A 21,756-nucleotide genomic window follows, 5' to 3' on the forward strand; every position below is an offset into this window, starting at 1 on the left:
ATTGTGTGATTGTGTGAACCAGTAGAGAGCAGCCTCTTGGATTTTAGCTGATTTGATTTAAAAAAAAAAAAGTGAATGCAGAAGAGCCAAGAGGCGGAGCTTAACTGATTAGATGAAAGCAGTCGATGAAGAAGCCGAAGCAGAAGTCTTAAGAACAAAATTGCCCCCGCTGACTGCATTTGCGCTAAGCTACATATCAAATCACAGTCCTTCCATATCACTGCAGTGGCCTCAGGACAAGAAAGTGGCAGTCCTGGTATGACCCAGTAAAAGCCAGGTCCTAAATCCCTTCGGAAAATCTGTGGAAAGTCCTCAGTATAGCTGCTCACAGATGCTTCGCTTTCGACTTGACTGAACTGTGCTCTGAAAAATAGGACAAAATCCTGCTTCAGATGTTCCAGGCTGATACAGAATTAGAGGTGTGATTACTGCCAGAATTTCTTTTCAAAGTACAGACTTGGGTTGTTAAAGCTAATTTTCGTTCATTTTCATTTTCATTTTTCTTTCAGTCAGCTGCCGCCTTGCAAAGGTGAAAGGTTAGGTGTTGAGATACAGGATTTGTGCATGTCCAAAAACCTCCCGCAAGCCCTTAATAATGTTTAAAAGTTAGTGTTTTGGAGGGCTTTTCTTTTGTGCATGCGTTTTGACCCCGGCCTTGCAGAACTGAGCGGAAACAGGCAGTGATTTTTTATCAAATCAGTAAAAAACGCATTTTCTCAATGCACTGTATACATGCCCAAAGAATAATCCTAAAGAACAAGTAATATTAACATATCCCACATGTTTTCATTGAAAAATACTCCATTCAGAACTCTTTAGACTCTTTTTAAGTCGGAATATTGTGCTCATATAAACGTAGTCGTTGTCAGTATGTCCATTTTCCATGTTCAGATCACGCAGCAACACCACACGTCGTGAGAAAAGGTGAGCTGGCTGGATGCTGTCTAAATGCAGTGTATATCTTTTCAGCCTCCCTGTGTGTGTCAAAAATTCATTGCGAGCTACAGTGGCAAAAACTGCTCAGCTGGGCTTCACTTGTACCTAAATCCTAAGAGAAATTGGTTAAAAGTGTGGGATTGCAGAAATGGGAAAGGAACACAGCACCGGGCCGTATCTGTCCTCGAGCCAAATGAAAACTCAGAGCCACGCGTCAATCACACGACTAGTCACTGTGACAAGAGACAGTGAGTGAGAGAGTCCAACAGCCAAAAGAGCCAGCCGCCCGTGGGCCCCTCACCACACGACCTTGTCAAGGTCAAGGCTGTTAATACTGAGTGACTTGAGTTTAAAATCCTGTAAGAGGGTTGTTACAGTAAAGAATAGCCGAGGGAGGGAAGGGGAGCCCCGTAAAGATGACTGTTTGCACGTTGTCTCAACACCTTCTTTCAGCGTGGGAAACATGTTCTCATTTGGCGGCGCGCATGGAGCTCCAGTAACTGCAGCCAGCCTGCACCTCTGCACACACACACACACATGCTCACGTAGGAGGTTTGCATTAATTCCTTTGAGACCCAATTTAACCTCAGCTATAATCACTGCATCAGCGACCATAGCTTTACTGATAACCACGCCTTTGCCATCAAATTGAATGGTGTATCTCCAGCTGTTTGTCCACGAATGAGAATGGAGTCCACATATTGGCACATGTGTCCCCACGTTATAATAAATACAAGCACACATACACCTGTTTGCAGTCTACACTTGTGCGGACCTTGATTGACATATTGCATTCTTATCCTAACCTTAAAGGGGCACTAATCCTTTTGTGAACTTCAACAATAGATCAATGATTATTGGGAATGTGACAGGGGTCGCTCGCACTGATAACCCAGAAGGTGAAACTGCATCAGGGCTGTTTTTACATCGTGTTTTGCCCATTGCAACTAAATGCTTAAATCCAAAACATTAATTTTAACATGAGCTAGAAAACGATGTCTTAAAGGAATCCCGTGGAAAAATATTCTTACTGTCCGATAAGCGTCCTCTCTCGAGGTCCTCGCAAAGCTAGAGGTATGAAAATGCACACACACTCGGTCGCACACGTGCATAAAGTAAAGCTCTACAGCAGCCGGGGGATCCTATGACAACAGCAGGTGTTCCTAATTCCCTATAGAGGGCAGCTGAATGACATATATAAAAGGACAAAACGTAATTAATAGCCACATATGATCCCCAGCAGGGGAACGGTTGGTATGTTAGGAGATAACAGGGCTGATCGGGAGCGTGCTTCTAATGCCCAGGTGAGACTGACAGGTCCGCCTGCAGGTTGGGGGAGTGTGTCTGATACTGACAGACCGAACGTCGGCGCCGAGATGAAACTGCCTCTTGCGCTGCTGCGATTGTGGAGATATACGATGCACTCCCTTCCCATCTGACATGCAGTAAATGCACCTTATCACCTGTGACAGGGTGTTGTCACATGAGACAGAACTGGATCTCCTCATTAGGTGTCGTGATGCGGTGCTTACAGCTATACATATACTGCATCTCACTAATATGTAAGCGACAGCTGTGAAAATACCGTGCGGATAGATGCTATGATCCTCCGTCATGTTCGTGACAGGTCACTCAGCGGTGCGTGATGCCGAGATGCAGAGGCCTGCGTAATTAAGGAGAGCTGGAGAGACAAAGAAGTGCGTGCCCACATACACAACTGAGTGTGATAAAGATATTTGCTCTTTTGTGTCTTGTCATGTATTACACTTAAAAGAGGTTGAGGATCACAGCCGCTGTCTGTCGCCCTCTCTGCATGCAACAGTGTGTTCGCCAACAAGCCATGTCTAATTTTCCCATCAGCGCGGGGACGAAGAACACACTTGTGTGCCCTTGATTATCGGCCGGCATGGAGATCATGTCCGCCATGAATGCACAATGTGGAGTCCTTGCTGGCAATTAGAGTATGCATTATTTTGTGACAGGGGCTCCCTCCCTTTCATTATTCACCAACATCAAATGGTGACAGTCGAATGCACGTTGAGGTTCACACACGCCAAACCATCGGGGGAACTACCAAATGTGTTCATGCATTATGCATGCGTACTCGCACATACGCGCTGAAACAATAAAAATGTTGTGGATGCATTCCCTCCATCTCGGCATCTAGCCTTGAGGCCCTTTCCCTGCGGCTTATGTAACGAAGCAGCAACAAAAACAAATGGATGTCTCTGAAGGATTGCGCCAGTGTTTTTGCATGTTTTAGCATATTTACAAATCATGTACACGTAAATTACTGGCAGTCGCTCTCCGAAGCAAACAATCGGTTTTTGGGGTTTTTTGAAAGGATTGTCCTTCCTGCCAGGCTGCTTTTCTTGTAAATGTCAGTGCTGTACGAAAACAAAGAGCCTTGAACTTTGATCTACATCTTGGGAGTTTGTCAATGTTCAGCTGTGTGGTGATGCAGTCACCACTCCACTGCCAACATTAGGAGTTTCTGGCTTAAAGTAAAGGATAAAGATGGCAGTCCGGGGTGCACAAATGGCTGCCAGAAATATGGGGAAAGCAAATGTGCTAAAGCAAGCAAAGTAAAGAAGCAAAATAGTGGTACAGTCCTTTTTCAGGCAATTCCAAAATGTTTCTGAATGAATAATTTGGCATTCTGCGGGAACAATCGCTTCCGCTCTCTTTGTCTCGTTCATTTGGATGAGCGATCTGCTCTGCCTCTGTCGTCAATGACTCATCCGTCTCTCCTGTTCTGTGTGTTGTCTCTAGGGAACATCTTTGTGGTGAGCCTGGCAGTGGCAGACCTCGTGGTTGCCATCTACCCGTACCCTCTGGTCCTCACCTCCATCTTCCACAATGGCTGGAACCTGGGTTACGTCCACTGCCAGATCAGCGGCTTCCTCATGGGCGTCAGCGTCATCGGCTCCATCTTCAACATCACCGGCATCGCCATCAACAGATACTGCTACATCTGCCACAGCCTCAAGTATGACAAGCTGTACAGCGACAAAAACTCCGTCTGCTATGTGATGCTAATCTGGGCGCTGACTGTGGTGGCAATCGTGCCAAACCTGTTCGTGGGTTCACTCCAGTATGACCCACGAGTTTACTCGTGCACCTTTGAGCAGTCGGCCAGCTCGGCGTACACCATCGCGGTGGTCTTCTTTCACTTTATTTTACCCATCATGATTGTCACCTATTGCTACCTGCGCATTTGGATACTGGTCATACAGGTGAGGAGGCGGGTGAAGCCAGACAATCGGCCCAAGCTGACGCCGCACGACGTTAGAAACTTTGTCACCATGTTCGTGGTGTTTGTGCTCTTCGCCGTTTGCTGGGCGCCGCTCAACTTCATCGGCCTGGCGGTGGCGATCAAGCCAGAGGTGGTGGTTCCCCTCATCCCCGAGTGGTTATTTGTGGCCAGCTACTTCATGGCCTACTTCAACAGCTGCCTTAATGCCATTGTGTATGGTGTGCTGAACCAGAACTTCCGGCGTGAGTACAAGCGCATTGTAGTGTCAGTGTGCACGGCGCGCATCTTCTTCCAGGACAGCTCCAACGACGCGGGGGAGAGGCTCAAGAGTAAACCGTCGCCGCTCATGACCAATAACAACCAGGTCAAGGTGGACTCTGTCTGAACCAGAACTCAGAGGAACGCTGAGCTGACACGGATGGATATGCTGTGACTGAGTGTTAAAAAAAAAAGAACAAGAAAAAAAGAAAAAAGCTGAGTGAGAAAAATACCAAATATAAATATAAAACAGCTTCTATCCTCTGCGCTGTCCGCAGACTGTCATATGGTGCTATCTGACCTCTGAACAATCACAGTAAAAGCAGGGGTGCATATTATCTTTGTCTTTAATCAAGCACTTTTGTTTGACTCTGCAGTACCTGTAGTACAGTAAATATATGACGTCCGTTTTGTTTTCATGTTTACGGTGGTTATATAAATGTATCATGCATTATATAAGTATTTATTTTGTATGAAATGTCATGTAGTTAAATAGTAAGATATATCAGGTTCCAGTTAAAATGAAGACAAAACTTTATCAGGCCAATAAAAAAAAATATCTACAAACTTTGGTTGAAAATATAAATGGAAGTTTATAAATGAAGTTAACCAATTTTAATAACCTCATTTGTGACACTGTAACACTAATTGAGTGCAAGCAATGTGGGTTGCTGCTGTCTTATTATACCCTGCAATACATTAGGTGGAATATATATTTTAGTCTCTCTCTCTCTCTCTCTCTCTCTCTCTCTGTCTCTCTCTCTCTCTCACCTTGTGAGCTCATTATACTGTATGCATGGATATCAGGAATTGTTCATATGCAAAATAAAATCTGATATTGATGGCGGAACTGTTTTAGTCCTGTGTCCAATTTACTCACAAATGCACGTTTAATGCAATTCTGTAAATGCATCCAGTAACTTTCATAATTTTGAACATTATTCCTACACATTGTCATAACAATGAACTCACCAAAGCAGTCTCTGAGTTGCAGAGTGTGACAGAAATCCAGCTAACTTGATCGCATATCAATTGAAATATGAAGTAAGTGTGACTGAACTGAGAATTAATCACATCAAGTCGTAGCAGCTTTATCTTTTATTAATGGCGAGCAGCGGGGATTCATGACGCATCCTGCACTCATTCATGCTTTAAATCATCGTGAGTCATGCATCAGCTGAGCATTACTTAAGCATATGATTTGTACTCAAAGTCGATTGTTTCTCTGATCCTCTAGATTCATGTTTTTTTTGACAGGGATCAACTGCCCTTGGCCAAGAGCTCTGCTACAAATCTGCCTGAGTAATGTGATTTTATCCAAAGTGGAACACAGCCATTGCCTGCTGTCAGACAGAACTGTCGACTCATTACACTCCGTTTCTGCCTTCGTCTGAAATTGCGTCCACTATAACAGATTTCTGTGAAGGAGTGGGATTTGATTTTCCCGAACCAGTTACTGGCAGCATCTGTCTTTGTCTATGTCTTGTCTTGTTGTTACTCCTTGGGTCAGGCGCACAGCTTGAAAACAGCCTGACAATGGCGTTAGTCCTGCCCACGGCGCTGATTGGCTAATCGTGTCCCCCTGTGGCGCTCAATGGATGGACTGCTTCTCACGCTGAGAAACCACAACTCGGTGGAGTGGGTGGATTCAAAAGTCTGGACCCCATGCAAACACAACCGATGAATATGGTAAGGTTACATACTGTATGTTGGGCATTTTCTTTCTGTATTATATGTCTGGATCTCTGACTCATGGTAGTTCAATACAGAAGCTATCAGGTTCTGTCTGCAAACAAATTTCAAGGTGAGCATATAAAAAGTGTAGGTAGACATGACTGTGAAGGACTCTGCAGTGTATAGGAGGCAGGGACTGTATGGCCATCAGCGTTTGCATGTGTGTTGCATAGCATGCATGGGCAACCAAGTTCGTGGAACGCAGACAAAGGCTTCATGCATCAAAGAGGAGAGGGCTCAACTATGCATTTGAAATCCACTTGGCTTACATAACGGCCGCTGACCATCATCCTCAAAGCAAGAGCTGAAAGAGCTTCCAGCTCTCGGCGCACTCCCTGCCCCCTTCTCTATCTGTTTAATCCCAAGAGCTGTGTGCAGTAGGAAGGGACTGAATGGATGGGGATGAGCAAATGTAAAAATCCCAGGGATTTACACTGCCCCCAAACAGAGTCATACTGTAATCTGGGCCCAAAGATTTTTATAGCCGAGGATGTACAACAAAATAGGAGAGAAAAGTCACATGTTACATGACCAAAGGCCCATCTTACATTACTGATTCAATGCCGAGAAAAGAAAATAGAATGTGTCCTTCGCTGTGACAAGGCCATAGATCAAAGCTTCAGCAGAGCATATCCTCCAAAAAGCAAAACGCAGCAAAGCCCACGGTGGCTTCAGTACGGTGATGCCATCTGTGTAAACTTTGACAGCAAAGATCTCAATTTGCTGGGAAAAACAATTAGCAAATGGAAGAATATTCATGGACTGAACACATCTATGCAGTGTTTATCCACTAGGCTCTCTGCCAAGTAAACTTCCTGCAGTGGTGCTTTATTGAACAATATGAAAAATGTACTCTTCATCAATGCTTTACACAAGAGTGAGTGGAAAATATGTTGAATTAACTTCTTGATTCATTCTTGACTTTGAGAACACATAGAGTGGCCATCTGGTATACCGGCACAAGTCTCGGTGGGCCATCAAAAAATCCATAAATTTCCTCTCTCTGTGTGTCATTCGGTGTGCATGAGAGCATGCTGGACTGAACTCAATGGCCAATCACAACCGAGCGACCAATCCAATGCTCACTCTCGTTTTAGCTGTGTTGTGGTCTCCACCAACTTCTAAAAGAAACATCCAACTCTTCTCTTAGCTGTTCACTACAAGACAGGAAGCCTAAAGCGGGTTTATCAGAGCTGTTTTTGCTGAAAACATCTCCTGCTTTCGGACACAAGCTTGATGAAAGCGATAAGAGAATCAAAGCAGTAAAGTCAACAACTGTGCAGAAAGTCAAATCAATGAGCTAAAAGATGCTAGAAGAAGTGCAGCGTTAGCAATAATTATCCGTGGGTTCGTCACTGCAGCAGCAGCTTTTACATTCCACATAGTCATTCGTTCCAGTGTAAATATAAACATACTGATTGGTTCAGCTTTAGGGAATTTAAAGAAAGAATGAACTCAAAGTCCTTTGCAATAAAGAAATCACATGCACCAAGTGCTTCAAATAAAAAAAAGAAAACGGACATAAGAGCAGGGATAGATAAATCAATGCAATGAATGAATAAAACTCACTTGATAAAGATAGTAAGAATAAGATAAGAAATAAGGAAGAAAATAGAATAAAGAGAATGCATAACACAAGAAGAAAAATAAAACCCATAGAATAATAGTGTTAAAATAAAGCTAAAACAGAGACAAAGAAAGAATAAAATCAAGTAAAATACAACATTTTTGTCATGACCCGTTTTTTGTTAAGTTTCCCCTTGTGTGTCTGGGTTTTGTCACGTTCTGTTTTATTTTGAAGGTTCATGTTATGTGTCTTTGTTTACTTTACTTCCTGTGTTTTCCCACCCTTGTGATTGTCTGATCGTTTCCACCTGTGTGTCATTAGTGATCCCTCCTTGTGTATATAAGTGTGTCTTCCCCCCTGTCTTTTTTGGGTCGTTGTCTGTGTCACCTCGCTGTTCGCATTATCCTAGTTGTCAGAGATCCCTTGTAATTCCAGAGTGTTTCTTAGTCTTGTCTTTGTCTGTGAACTCCCTGCCTTGCCCCATACATTTGGTGAATGTTTTTCCATGTGCTGTCTTGTTCTTGTCCAGGCCATATTTTATGTAGATATGTTTCTAGAGTTGTCTTTGTCTTAAGTGATGCCACGTTTCATGTAAGTGAGTTCTAGTGTTGTCCTTGTCTTAACCCGTTTTTACGTACCATGTGAGCGTCCTTAGTGTTCTAGTCTAGCCATGTTTCTGCTCGTGTTTCTTTAGTGTTTGTCTTTGTCCATGAGCCATGCCCCGTTTGTGTTTTGTGTTTTTGTGTTGTGTTTATTCAGTGTTTCCCTGTGTTGCCTTCGTTGTCTGTGTAACCCTTTACCTTAGTGTGTCCTAGTTTCCTGAGTTTTGGTTTTCCTTGTTTTTTCTTTGTTAAATAAATTTGTCAATTTATATCAGCGCCCCCTTGTGTCTGGGTTTGGGTTCAACCCCTTAGTTCCCCCTTAAAACCCCAGTTTCCTGACACATTTTTAAAGAAGAGCAGAGCACAAAGTTTCCGCCCTGTATCAGGAAAGTCGTAGCTAGTTGATGGAGGTCATTTTGTTATTGAAGAGCGATGTAAGTTCTTCATAGTTTGATGTAGAGAGCTGTGGACGGGCGGGGGCAGTGTTTAGTAGGTGGTCAATAGTGGAGAATAATATTCTCGAGTTCACAGCATTCCCTGTAATAATCTTGGAAAAGTAAGCCTTTCTTGCCAGATATGTTGCTTTCTTATAGACAGTCATGGCCTCTTTGTAGATATTACAGTGAACTGCGAGCCCAGTTTTCCTTCATTTTCTTTCAGCTGCTCGACACATCCTCCTCTCATTAACGCTGCTATTGTTTAACCATGGGGAGATTCTGTCAGTCGACCTCTTTTTAACCTTTAGTGGAGCAACAGCATTTAGGGCAGATGACATGGAACTGCTGAAGTGGTCAACCGAACTGAACTTTTCTTCAGCTTTGCCATCAAAGAAACTCTTTTGAACCAAAAATTAGTTTCGCGTCAAAAAAACACAGAGATGGTCAGAAATAGGCCATTCTAACACTGAAACTTTGTCAGTGTTTAACCCCGTTGTTATTACCAAGTCCAGAATGTTGCCATGCAGATGAGGGGCTTCATTTACATGCAGGGTAAGTTCAAAGCTGTCCGGCAAATTCACAAGCTCCATAGCTCTGCAGTCATTCTTTTTGTTGTTATGAATATTCAGGTCTCCATTCATGATTAATCTGTCATATCTAGTGACAGCAAGTGCAACCAGCTCAGAGAATTCCTGCATAAGCAGCGATGAATATCTTGTTGACCCATAAAATGAGCACTGATTATTCTGCTTTGAACTCAAGAGCTCGAGATATTCAAATGATGTAAATTCACCCGGGTCAACGACATCACACACAAACCGTGAAGAAAAAATAGCTGCAGTGCCTGTTTTATGTTGAGTGACTGATAAAAAAATATCATTTGAAGGACAAGCTCCTATCGGTGTTGTCGCGCCAGCAAGCTGTTTAGCCAGAAATTTTCAATTAAGAGATCATTACCCAAAAAGGATTTGTTAGCCAATAACAGGAGAGGAGACTGACTGTGCCTGAATGCTAACAAATGTATGATTACTGAGATAGCAGATGGTCTGTGATTGCTGCCACGCCACCGGCTCTTTAAAATCATCAGTATTGTTATTGCAGGAAGCGGCATGGGGTCAGCCTCATTTCTGATGGATCCCTGACTCCCTGAGTGCCTTGGGTGATCTGAAGCAGAGAGTTGGGTGAGGGCAGAGAGTTACAGGTTGCCTGCCTGTGTGCTGGCCTTTGTGCTTATCTGTGCATTCCTGTTTTGGTGCAGTTATTCCAAGAGCACGCTGCGGGTCGGCACCGAGCAGTCTGCAACCACTGATTTTTGGATGTACCCCATCAGGCTTAAAACGACCTTCACAGTTCCAAAACATGCGATACACACTTTATCACGTGGTTGAAGCATGCTGGCGTCAGCCATTATTTAGGGCAAGGAGTCTGCTGAAAGTGTGGCGGTTGGTGTTTCCGGTGCTTTTATTTTTACGTTCCACTTCCTGTGTTGCTGTGTGTGTGCGCTAACTGTACTCTTATTTTCTGAGGCTCCCTTCCCCCCTGCTGCGTCGAGGAGTGATTGGACACACCTGGATTCACTTCCGAATCAAGACGCCTATTTATACTACATACGGAGATGCTCCTCGACGCCAGAGTATACTGCTTCGTACCGTGGTACCAGTGGCTTCACGTCTCTCTAGTGGTAAAACTTAGTACGATCTCGCTTGTGAACTTTCCGTTTGGAATAACCCTGTCTTTCTTTGTTTTTTCTTCCAGTGTCTCCCGCGCCCACACAGCCCAGCACTCTCTGAAGCCTTTTTGAGTTTGTTTGGATCACGTGTCTCATTGCCTGACCCTTTGCCTTCTCCGTTTGTTAAAATAAACTTTGCTTAAACCTTCTCCGTTTCCACTCCTGGGTCTCTCTCAGATCAAACGTCACAGAAAGGTTTGATTCCTCTCTCCAAGGTTGCAATGGAATGGAGGACATGTGACTGACAGTCGGTTGGTTTCTCCAGTAACAGGCAAAAGTCTTTTTTCAGGAGCTTGGAGCCGAATAATAATAATGTGAATAATAATCTTCTAGTCACTTGGATGTGTACAGATTTGTCTTCGTATGTTCATGTTCACAGTTTTGGTGTCTGGCTTATCAGGTGTGGGTTCACCAGTATTACTTCTTGCCTTTGTCTTATCAGGTGGGGATATTTCTTGGGTTTTGGTCAGCCTTATTGCTTGTGGTTAGTTTCCCTGGGTTGAACAGAGTTTGTATTATCACACTTTATATCGTTCAGAGTCAGTGGGTCATACCTGCAATGACAGATTCAAGATTCAAGAGTCTTTATTGTCATTGAGCATGTCAATGAAATTTTCATTGCAGTTTGGGTGGTGGAGTGAGCGTTGCTGCCCTCTGATTTAATTTCTTGCTGAATTTGCCTTTGCAGCAGATGACGTCAGCCCAAGTCCTGGCTGGAGTGGTCTGCCGCCGGTGCTGTGCCAGGAAGAAGCGTCATTAGGGAAGGCTGGTTTGGGAGCCTCAACAGCTGATCCAGTGGTGTCAGGACACATCCAGGGCAGCGTGTCAGCCAAATCTGTGCCAGGGTGTTCTACAGCTGATGTAATCCGGTGTATGAAAGTCTGTCCGTTTAACGCACCTGTACAGAAGCTGCTACAGACTCAATGATGAATGGCCCATTCTCACATCTCTTTGATTCAGTGTTTCAAGCTTCCTTTCGAGCTGTGCAGTTGTTCCAGTCAGTCATTCACACTCATAGATTTTGGCATCTTGTCTGCATCCAGATCCCTGGTTTCCAGTCACAGCCACAGCAAAAAGGCTGGTGCAGTTTGGAGGTCACGCCTGCACAGTACTGAAGAAGTAATGAAAGGGATGAAAAATATGGTGGCAGCCGTCTGTGTCTTTCATAAATTCAAGTCCCGGTGATTTATAAGTATCCCTGATCCACTTTCCGAAAACTTTTGGCAGACAAAACAAGGATATCAGCAAATAAATTTAAGCAAGGCAGAGAGCGAGCAGGAAGACGTCTCCTCTGTAGGAGAGCAGGAAGTAAACAATCAAAAGGAATGATAAAAGAAAAAAGAAGAGAAGGAATTTAAAAAATCTAGCGAACACATTCTCAGTAATGAACACTGACAAATTGTTTATTAAAACACACAGGCTCAATCTAAGATGTCAGTCCACGTCGGTTTTAAGTGTCATCTGTTTGCACCAACATTGATCCTGATGTTGTGCAAAGTTTTTACAAAGTGTGCTTTATTTTGAAGAGAAGTTTGAAGATCCTTTCCTGATCCATTGACTGTTCTGATCCTCTCAGTCTATCTCTCCAACTCTCCTGGGTCACAAAAACTTCCTGCCGCTTTCAGGCTCCACCTGCCAGGCCTCTCCACCTGCCAGGCCTCCCCACCTGGCCTTTCCATGCATCTCCTCCTACCCTCTCCCAGTCTCCCCTCATCTGCTTACACAGCACTCCTTCCTCTCTCTCACACACACACACGCACACACACTCTGGGCAGAGACAATGGGGTTTCTTGTGACTTAACGTGACTCGTCTGTGTGGGACTTATAATCAAGTGATCATTCCTGGTTTAGTACGCCTACGAGTGTGCTCTGCTGTCTGAACATTGTGTATTTGTGCATGGATGCACTTTCTCTACGGCTGTTGTGCAATCCATGTAAACTCTGTTTGGCACAGGACATGAACACATCACAGAAAAGCTTTAAATAACTACTTTGCTTTCAACGAGAGATCTCGTTCGGACTATACGAAACGTCAAAGGACTCGTCGTGTAATGTTGCTAAATGGAGGCGGTTGATTGTTTTTACTATTATTTATATCTGGTAATGTGCAGCCTGACCTTGAGTTGCAGTGTATTCAGACGTCATCTGACTTTAAATCTTTTAATGGCATGCCTCTGCTCAGTGTCTTCATATGGTTGATACAGTTTACCATCCTTCCTTAAGGTTAACACAGACTGCAAAGCTCTGACTCACCTCTGTGAGATATACTGTACTATACTGGCCTGCTCTGGTCTATTATACCTTAATATATATAAGGCAATTCTTGGTCAGCTCCCACACTACCTATTCATCTTTACCACCTAGAAAAATGCCGGACAGTACTCCATGCACTCTCAGAACTTCCCTACTCTCTTTGTCTCAAATCCCCACAGGGAAACTGGGAAAAGAGCATGTCTGCATTCTGCACCATCAGCATGGAATACGTTGCAGAATGACTTGAAACAAGGAACGAGTCTTTAAATGCTTTTAAATCCAACATTAAAGAAATAGATCCAGATTCCTCAGGATACCAGTGTTTTTAATTTAACCGGTTATGCAACTGGCTTCTAGAAATGTCACTTTTCTCTTTACCTGTTTGTCTCTCTGTAATTCAACTCCCTTGATAAACCAGTTCTTAATATCAATGAAACTCTCCTGGTTAAATAAAGGTTAAATACAATTAATAAAAAAAAAAAATGTTCCATTTGCATTATGTCTTTTGTCACTGGTTAACATTGCTGTGCTGGACAGTGACTGTAAAACTTTGATGCACAGTCTTTAAAGAGCCCTGCAACCATCTCGCCCGGACGGTGCCACCCTGCCCTCACTGGCTCTGAGTCGCACTGAAAGATGACCAAAGTTGCTAAGATGCCGGATAATGCAGCTCTGTCCTCCCATTTTTCTCTCACAGAGACATAATCCACTGGGGATGCAGTGCTGCCACCTGGGCCCCTGAAATATAGCATACATAGCGTGAGAACGAGAGCAGAGAGAAGATCAGAATAATGTCAGCACCAGTGGAGAGACGTGAAATGAGGGAACAATGGGATGTGTTGAAAAGAGACGGCCATTAGCGGCGGAACTGTGTCCCAACCAGAATGACGCCATGCAAACATGTAACAAAACTTTGAAATTACCACCGAGCATAATTTTCATTCTACACATTTTTCTAATCAATCCTCCACTTTTGTGCTGAATTACATGAGTTATAATATATAATCATCATAATATTCAGCAGTATGGCAATGAGCCACTTGTCATAAGTGTGTAGTCCTTGAGAAATCCCAAGAAACAATTTCCACTTGTTTTTGCTACTCTATGTTTATGTTGTTCCCTCTGCCAAGAGCAGCAGCTTCGCTTCCCACCTCATTCAGTTATTTCCTCTCGCTGGTTTTCTCGTCCAGCTTTCATCCAATAATGGAAGCGCTTTTCACATACCTTTTACCACATTTCCCAGTGGAGCACGTCAGCTCTGGTTTCTGTTGTTTCTGTTCTGTGACCACACGAGAACGGTATGGACTTCTTCCCAGCACAGAGGTAGAAAAAGTGTTGAATTGAGAGAAATATACCTGCAGGTAGGACAGAGGGTAACGCTGCATGCTGAAGATGCTCGATGAGGATGAGCGGAGATACGTGCATGATTTTTCTTCACCACTGTCTAGGACTAACAGAGGATCGAGGAAGAGAAGCACATTTTCAGCTCCTGGCTTTCATTCACAACACCTGCGAACACCTGCGAGTGTATTCATTCACATTCAGCTTCGCCTCCCAGTTGACAGGTGAAGCAGCAGCAGGTCGTTGGCTCTTCCTAACATGGCGCACAGGGCTATGTTGAGATATTCTTTAAACAGCACTTGGCCAGAATGTTGCATTATGTTACTTCAGGAGATCAGGAGGTCAGAATTTGACCTAAATTCTGAATTAAAATTGAAAATTACAAGTAAAGTCACCAGTGAATATCATAAGAAAGGTCACATCTTAAATGCAATCAAAGCTGCACTTCTTATATGAGTGATTGTAATGTGAACGTGATTGCTCATAGTGATGAACCCACAGTCTGCAGCACCCACTAGCTCTTAGTAGCAATTTCCAGCTGACTGGTTTGGTTTTACTGCCCATAACTTCACTGTTCAGGCTCACTCTCACCACTTTCATCAATCTTCTTTGCACCTGCGGCGTGCAGATGTTTTCAGCCACGATAAACCCACTATGCGCCACCTGCCCAGCGCAGAACAGAAGATAAAATTAGCAGCTAGCCGGTGAACATATGGAGGATCAGCTTAAGCGTCAGACATTTCCTTCAGGAGTAAGCAAAGACCAAACCAGACCTAAAAATAGTGTAAATATTGGACCATTTGCGAGGTGGCGGCCAGAAACACGGCTGCAAATGAACGTCTGTTGGATGTGCAGTTAACCAACACGTTCGCCATATCTACTTTAAACAGCGATGTGTTTACAGCTTGTTCTGCTGGGAGTAAGTCCAAAAAACAAACAAAAAAAACCCCAAAAGAACATCAGTGTCATTGAAAAACAAAACAACTACGTGTGTGTGTGTGTGTGTGTGTGTGTGTGTGTGTGTGTGTGTGTGTGTGTGAGCAGTGTGATTGCCCTCGGTCAGTTCATCCACTTGAACGTGCACCAGTGTGCGTTTGCCACCAGCTTTCAGGGAATGGCTGGATTGTTGAACTTCAGCGGGTTTGGCTATGGGACAGTAAAAATCGATTCACGTTCTAATTAGCTCAGAGGCAGAGACGACCTAAAGAGGAAGGGCCGTACCTGAGGCCTGTCTCTCTAAGCTGGATTACTAACTCAAATACTCAATTTTTAACCGGGAGGCCTCTCAAATCTGGAAAATGGACTGACGTTAAACTGTTCCTCGTTTAATTTGGAAAAAGTCACCTGGCTAATACAATGTCCCAATCACAATATCCTTATCTGGTATGCACCGAACCCCAGGACTCAAGTTTAATTAATCCGAGTGTTTGTTGTCTTGTGGTCATATTTTTTATTACGGCATGTCATCGCAGGACACACAATTACACAGAAACAAACAGACAAGAAGCAAAGTCTGTGGGATTTAATACTCACTCAAAGTGCATGGAAAAGCCTGCGAGAGAGCCTGCAGAGCTTGTCGGTTGCACAGAATGATATTTTGATTCGCTTATCAGGAACAAAAGTCTGAGTCAATGAGGGCGAATCACGCGACAAACCTCCATGCATGCTATCTCGAACAACATGGCATCTGTATTCGGCGTACACGTTTAAGGATCGATGGTGGACAGTTTAAGCTCTAGATGACGCATTTGAAGTCAGTTTGAGTGACAGCGGTGTTTGAGAGAGAGTTTTGGAAGAAATTCAGTACGTCGGCAGCTGCGACAGATGAGGAGATTAGATTTAGGAAAAATTAATAGGCTTTAAAGTGGCGCTACAGTATATTAGCGTAGCATTTCAGCACCGTCCTTTTCATTGTGTGTTCAATATACGAGTGTGTGTGTGTGCTCTGGATTATTTCATCACAGGATATTGCCAGTAAAGGTGTGACGATGACTCATATTTGAGGAACCGGGTTTCAGGTGGCTCTCAGACAGCACTGACACTTTCTAATACCTCATCCTTTTTATTACTTTGGGATTTTAAAGGTCCTGTGGCGTACGCGTGCACACGTGCGTTTCACCGGGCGTGAATTTGGCGCTCCAGTCGTGTGTGCGTGCGATTTGCGACGGAGAGCCGTGCAGAATCCTTTAATGTTCTCGAGGAACACTTCTGAGGCGAGTGAGGCTGATATCCTAATAGAATGAGGTGAGATGTCTGCGCCCTAATTAGTCTGATACTACTTTTACTTTGTGAGATAATTAGATTTTATTTAAAAGTCACTTTGCAGGTGACGCCATTATCCGCCATGAAACGCTGACCCAGGTGTGCGGCTTCCTCTCTCTCTCTCTCTCTCTCTCTCTCTCACACACACACACACACATGCAGATACAATACATATATTAAAGCCTTTTAATGCAACAGTCCTATTTCCCGAGAGACACTTTGACTTGTCATAGTGGGAAAAGCACAGGTGTTACTAATTACACAAAAAGTGGCTCTGCTCTGTTAAAGTGTCTCATTAAATTGGCAATAGACAAGTTTTGTGCTTTAAAGTATCATTATGAGGTAAATGTTGATGTAATGGCTATAGAATAATGACACCACTGGCATTTAGATTGGTTCCCCATAAGCGCCTTGTTGACACTGAGTAATTCTGTCTGCCACCTTGTACGAAATGCTGTCACCGTTTCTGCTTTCATGTCTCCTTTATAGATTAAATGACTAAATAAACTTGTGTTTTTTTACCAACACTAACCCCTGGTGTGCATACTTGTTTGCATGAATACTCAAACTGTTATGGTAAATGCACTGTATTCATTTAGCGCTTTTCCAGTCTGACGACCACTCAAAGCGCTTTTACAACACAAGCCTGCATTCACCCGTTCACACAATGGTAGCTAGGCCACCTGCTCGTTAACACACTCACCTGCCCCAGGATGCTTCGACATGTAGCTGCCGAGGCCGGGGATCGAACCGCCAACCGTGGACGACCCCTCCGGTGTTGATCATTTCTTCAAACGCAGCGTTTCCTGTGTTTTTTGGTAGCTGCTGGTCGCTGAGGAAAATGAAAAGCAACAGCGGCACCAACAATGTTTATATATAAATGTTTCTGGGCTGTTTAAGATGAACTGATCCTTGAAAGTAGACGAGGTGTACAGAGACAAAAAGCTGCAGACAGAGACGGCTTCCAACAGCCTTCACAGTCTGCACAGAGTGTCACATCCCGCTAGATCTAATCCAGATTTAATAAAACGTTATCACACCAACCTACTCTATCTTGTATTCAGTCTCCAATAAGTGTTGTTTTAATTAAGTTCCTCTGTGTGACACAGGAGCCTATTAAAATATTTCTCAATTATTTTACATGAAAATTTAGAAGGGCTAGAATTCTCATGTAAGGCATGCAATCATATCAGTCTCTAGAAATCAGCTGCCTGACGGTCAAGGCTAACTCCATAAGTCATTATGAGAATTGAATAAGTAATATTCGTATAGTAGACTAGAACTATCTCAGATAATATTCATTCTGTAAGAACTCTGTATTATGAATTAACAGAACAAACCTTCATAGTTCAATTTGTTTCTTCAATAAAGCAAAAACTTAAAAAAGCTTCAAGAAAACGCCATGTTGTCACAACATCTAAACCAGGGGGTGCCCAAAAACTGAAATTTAATGGTGGACCAAAAGCAAACATCTATTGTATTTTCCTGTTAAGATGCAAAGTGGCACTCGTATCCCAAGTTCCTTTAATTGGCTGACTTCCTGCACAAAGAGTCACTCTGATCATGAAAGATCCCACGTATTCAAAGAACATTTTTACCTCACTAAAAATAAAAGAGCATAAACAATAGTTTATAGTTTTTTTCCATCATGGGGTCCCACCTTGAGCAGCCCTGATCTAAACCAATCAGCTCTTAGATCAGGGGAGAGCCAGGTGTTTCCCATCGAGTCCTGAAGTTTCACAGCCAGTGGAGAGCAACTGATGGCTCAGATCAGATCTAATGACAGTGAGACTGAGCCAGCGTGCACAATGCCAGGACCCTGAAACTGAAGCTAAATTGAATTTTTCCATCAGTTATTCATCATTTTATTATTCACACCTGGTCTTTTCCTACTTTGACGCGTCAACATCGTCTGAGAAAAATGCCTGTGGTGCTAAACTCAAGCCCAAAAGAAACTGTGTTCAGGTGCCTTCAGGTAGGAAGTTGTACTGTCTCCTTCGCCAAACGCAGGAATCCTTTTATATTTGTGGTATAAAATCTCAACACTGACTAGATTTAAGTACAGTAGACCAGGAAGTTACTGGATGAAACCAGGACTAAAACACCAGAGACTTCTAGAAGCATCATGAGCGGTGCCACTATTGTTCGGGCACAAACTAAAACACTGGACTAAATACTGGAGCAAACCAGGACTGCAAACTGGATGACTATATAACTTTCCTGTAGTCATTAAAAATGGGCACTGAAGCTACAATTAATGCCCCTTTTGGCTGAATTAACCCTGTGTCCATGCAGTGAATGGCTCAACAATGATATCATGACACACAAACAATGCAATGAGGTGACGTAGAGGAATAACCACAATCAACAAAATGAGAGCAGCTAGATTTAATGTTGGTGTGTTTTCGATTCTTCTAAACTCTGCTGAGATTCAGTCCATGATTCTATGGGATTCTGGAGGCGGTGTACTTTACCACTAGACCAGACAATCTTCAGAGCCAGTCAACCCCCACAAGCAGAGAGAAAGACGAAGACTGAGGGAAGCATCTGAAGAAAATTCCTGCAATCACTATGATATAATGTGTGTAAGCATTATGTAGCATAAGGGGTGGACTGGACTAAGTAAACTTTTACATTTGAAGCTGAATATATAATTGTTGATCTCAAAATGCAGTTTTATCTATGGAATTTCTACGGAAGGCATTACAGCACCTCATGTATGCAGCATCTCCTGTAATGCATAAGATGTTTAAATGTATATTTGAAAATCTAAAGCAAACGGAGAGAGGTACTCCTCTGAAGCTGTGAGCGTACAAACCGCACCGTAGTCTAGATGTCTGTGTCTTTAACCATGCATTGCATTATTTACATTGAAATGCAGTCATATTTCATTTAATGTTGGCGGCTATTTTTAGAACTGTAAGGGAAATGTAGGCACGAAAGGTTATCTGGGTCACATGTTACTCGAAGTGTGTGTGCGCCACTGTGTGAGGCAGAGGAAAGCTAATATGACATGTAGTTTAAGCAATGTACAATTTAGAGACGACGCAGGACAGTAAAAAGAACATGTAGGTGCAACATAAAAACTGAATTTTTAAACTAAAATTTGGCCACACAGAAATGTATAAAGTATATATATTATTTTCTCACTGACATTCTCGCAACACAATCCATGTCAAATGAATTTGCTGAGATGAAATTACGCTTGTAGGACTCGCGGTTACCTGGATAATACACTAAATCACGTCAGGACCAGCATGTTACTTTGAAATTGCAAAGTCGGGCGTTTTCCCCCTCTTCCATATGTACTTCGGCCGTGTCCCAATTCAGAGGCTGGATCCTCGTAAGTCCCCATTCCTAGACCAATTACATCGTAAGGCTTTGACCGTGACAGTTTGCCCCATTTCAATGGCTCCTCCAAAGTCAAGCAAGAAATGCAGAAGTGCTTATTTTGCACAAGCAATGTATCCTTTGCAGTCCCTAATATCCCATAATCTATAGCACACATGCCCAGTGGAAAAAGAGCATTTAGGCAATTATCGTGATCTTATAAAGTCTGAAAATATCACTTGAACACATACTGTGTTTGTCAGATATTTGCATTCAGGTGAAGAAGACACTGCAGGATCACTGTAACGTGTTTCCCTGTTTTCTATCATTTGTGAAAATGACAAACACAATCGAATGCAGATGTTATTTCAAAGACTTTGTATCCTGCGCCTGACTGTTCTTCTCCTGAATGTACCTGAAGTGTAAGTTCAGCTGAGTGCAGGCAGGCTTTGCTGCCTGAGTAGGTATTGTTGGTTGGTTGCATCCAGGAGTATGTTTATGTGACGGTTGGTTGGAGCTGACACTGTCTTACCTCAGTGCAGACAGTCAACGTCAATGAATGAGATAGTACAGTTGCTCAGGTCAGTGATCATCAACTGAGAGGCTTGTGGACTCAGATAAAGGCTAAAAAGCTTCTAAAAAACACTCATGGAGTGCAGCAGGGAATACTACTGTAGGTACCAACACTACCAATACACAACCTGCTACTGGTGAGAAGTGTTTCTTATTGTTATTGACCTTCAGCAACAATGAACACACTTCCTGGAGACTTATTTTCCAGCTTTCCATACACTCAGATTTAGACAAACTCATGCATAGCCTAGATTAGCTCAGTTGCTAGCAATGGGATCAAGCAGCAGGTAATATCCAAATCATAAAAATACACAACTTTAAAACGCAGCAAAAACACAGTATCTGTACCGTGTTTTGTGTTGTTACTGCATTCTGGTTTACTGCCGCCCAGGCTGCTGGTGCTGCGCTCTGGCTTGGCAATTTGGGCCCTACAGGACTCGTCAACGTTAGCTTGAAACAAGGCTAACTCGAAGAAAGCTAGCTAAAACTAGCTAATGTAAGAGGGCTGTATGAAGCTAGCTTGTGACATAGAGCTAGAGCTATTATTTTCCCCTGGTTGTTATTTGTAAATGAAAAATATCCACTTTGAATAACTGACATTTTGGTTATTCAGTTCATTATTTCACATAGTTAAAAAAAACACAACAACAATGGCTAAATCAATAATGGAGAAGAAAAACAGCTAAACTTGTGCTAAAGGGAGCTAACTTGGCAGATCTCAGTACCAGATTCCTTTTTTTGGACCAGTGAATTTCATATGATTTGATGTGTTTAAGCTGCGTTTTAATTGTAAATTAATATATTGATTTAAGTATAAACGTCAATAGCACAGAAACTAGGCAGGAACACTGCAAATAATAGTCAAACTGAAGTTAGTTTTTTCAAACAAGTTCAAACGAATAAGAAACCCACAGTTTGTTGGTAGATATTGCAGTTTCTTTGAGCACTCATGAGGATTATCCAAAGGCAGAGGCATTGTGTGGGTTGTATGGCAATGATTGTGCAGTCATTCAGTTTTATAGTTTACCATCCTCACAACTTTATATTCTTTTTTTCTCAGCTTCACTGCATCAGTAGTTCCTGCACTTTGTCTTTGCAGGGCAGCAGGAGACTAATTAGGGAACAGGAAGCAGGTGTGCAGGTAGGTGCAGAAACCAGGTGACTGGAACTGGTGGGAACACATGGAGGGCTAGTGCTGGGTGCTGGTCTGATAACAACGGGATCTGAAATGACAGGTGAGTGAATGACTTAAATAGACAGGGCAAAAAGGTGCAAAAAAACTGAATTTGGGTCATGTTATGACTGTAAATTTGTAATTCATTTTGTTGTTAAGAGATTTTTTAAAAACACCATAAATGCTTAAAAACGTACAAAGTCACATTAAGATACTCTGTGGAGTTTTTGGCAACTACAGCTGTGGAATAAAAGTCGGAGTCCCTGTTTTGTTTGTACCTTGCTCAAAGACTCGTATGCATGCC

The 21,756-nt window shown here is 42.9% G+C and overlaps 1 protein-coding gene across 1 annotated transcript in view; it reads left to right on the forward strand.

The window, feature by feature from the left end:
* mtnr1aa (melatonin receptor 1A a) overlaps nucleotides 1-5,291 on the forward strand; it is a 35,514-nt gene extending 30,223 nt beyond the window's left edge. The window contains exon 2 of the mRNA XM_041966701.1: nucleotides 3,709-5,291. Within this exon, the coding sequence (XP_041822635.1) occupies nucleotides 3,709-4,577 (869 nt within the window). The 3' untranslated portion in view covers nucleotides 4,578-5,291. The remainder of the gene's footprint in view (nucleotides 1-3,708) is intronic.
* Nucleotides 5,292-21,756: the final 16,465 nt, after the last annotated feature.

Source organism: Chelmon rostratus, chromosome 3 (genome assembly GCF_017976325.1).
Source record: "Chelmon rostratus isolate fCheRos1 chromosome 3, fCheRos1.pri, whole genome shotgun sequence".
Classification (NCBI taxonomy): Eukaryota; Metazoa; Chordata; class Actinopteri; order Chaetodontiformes; family Chaetodontidae; genus Chelmon; species Chelmon rostratus.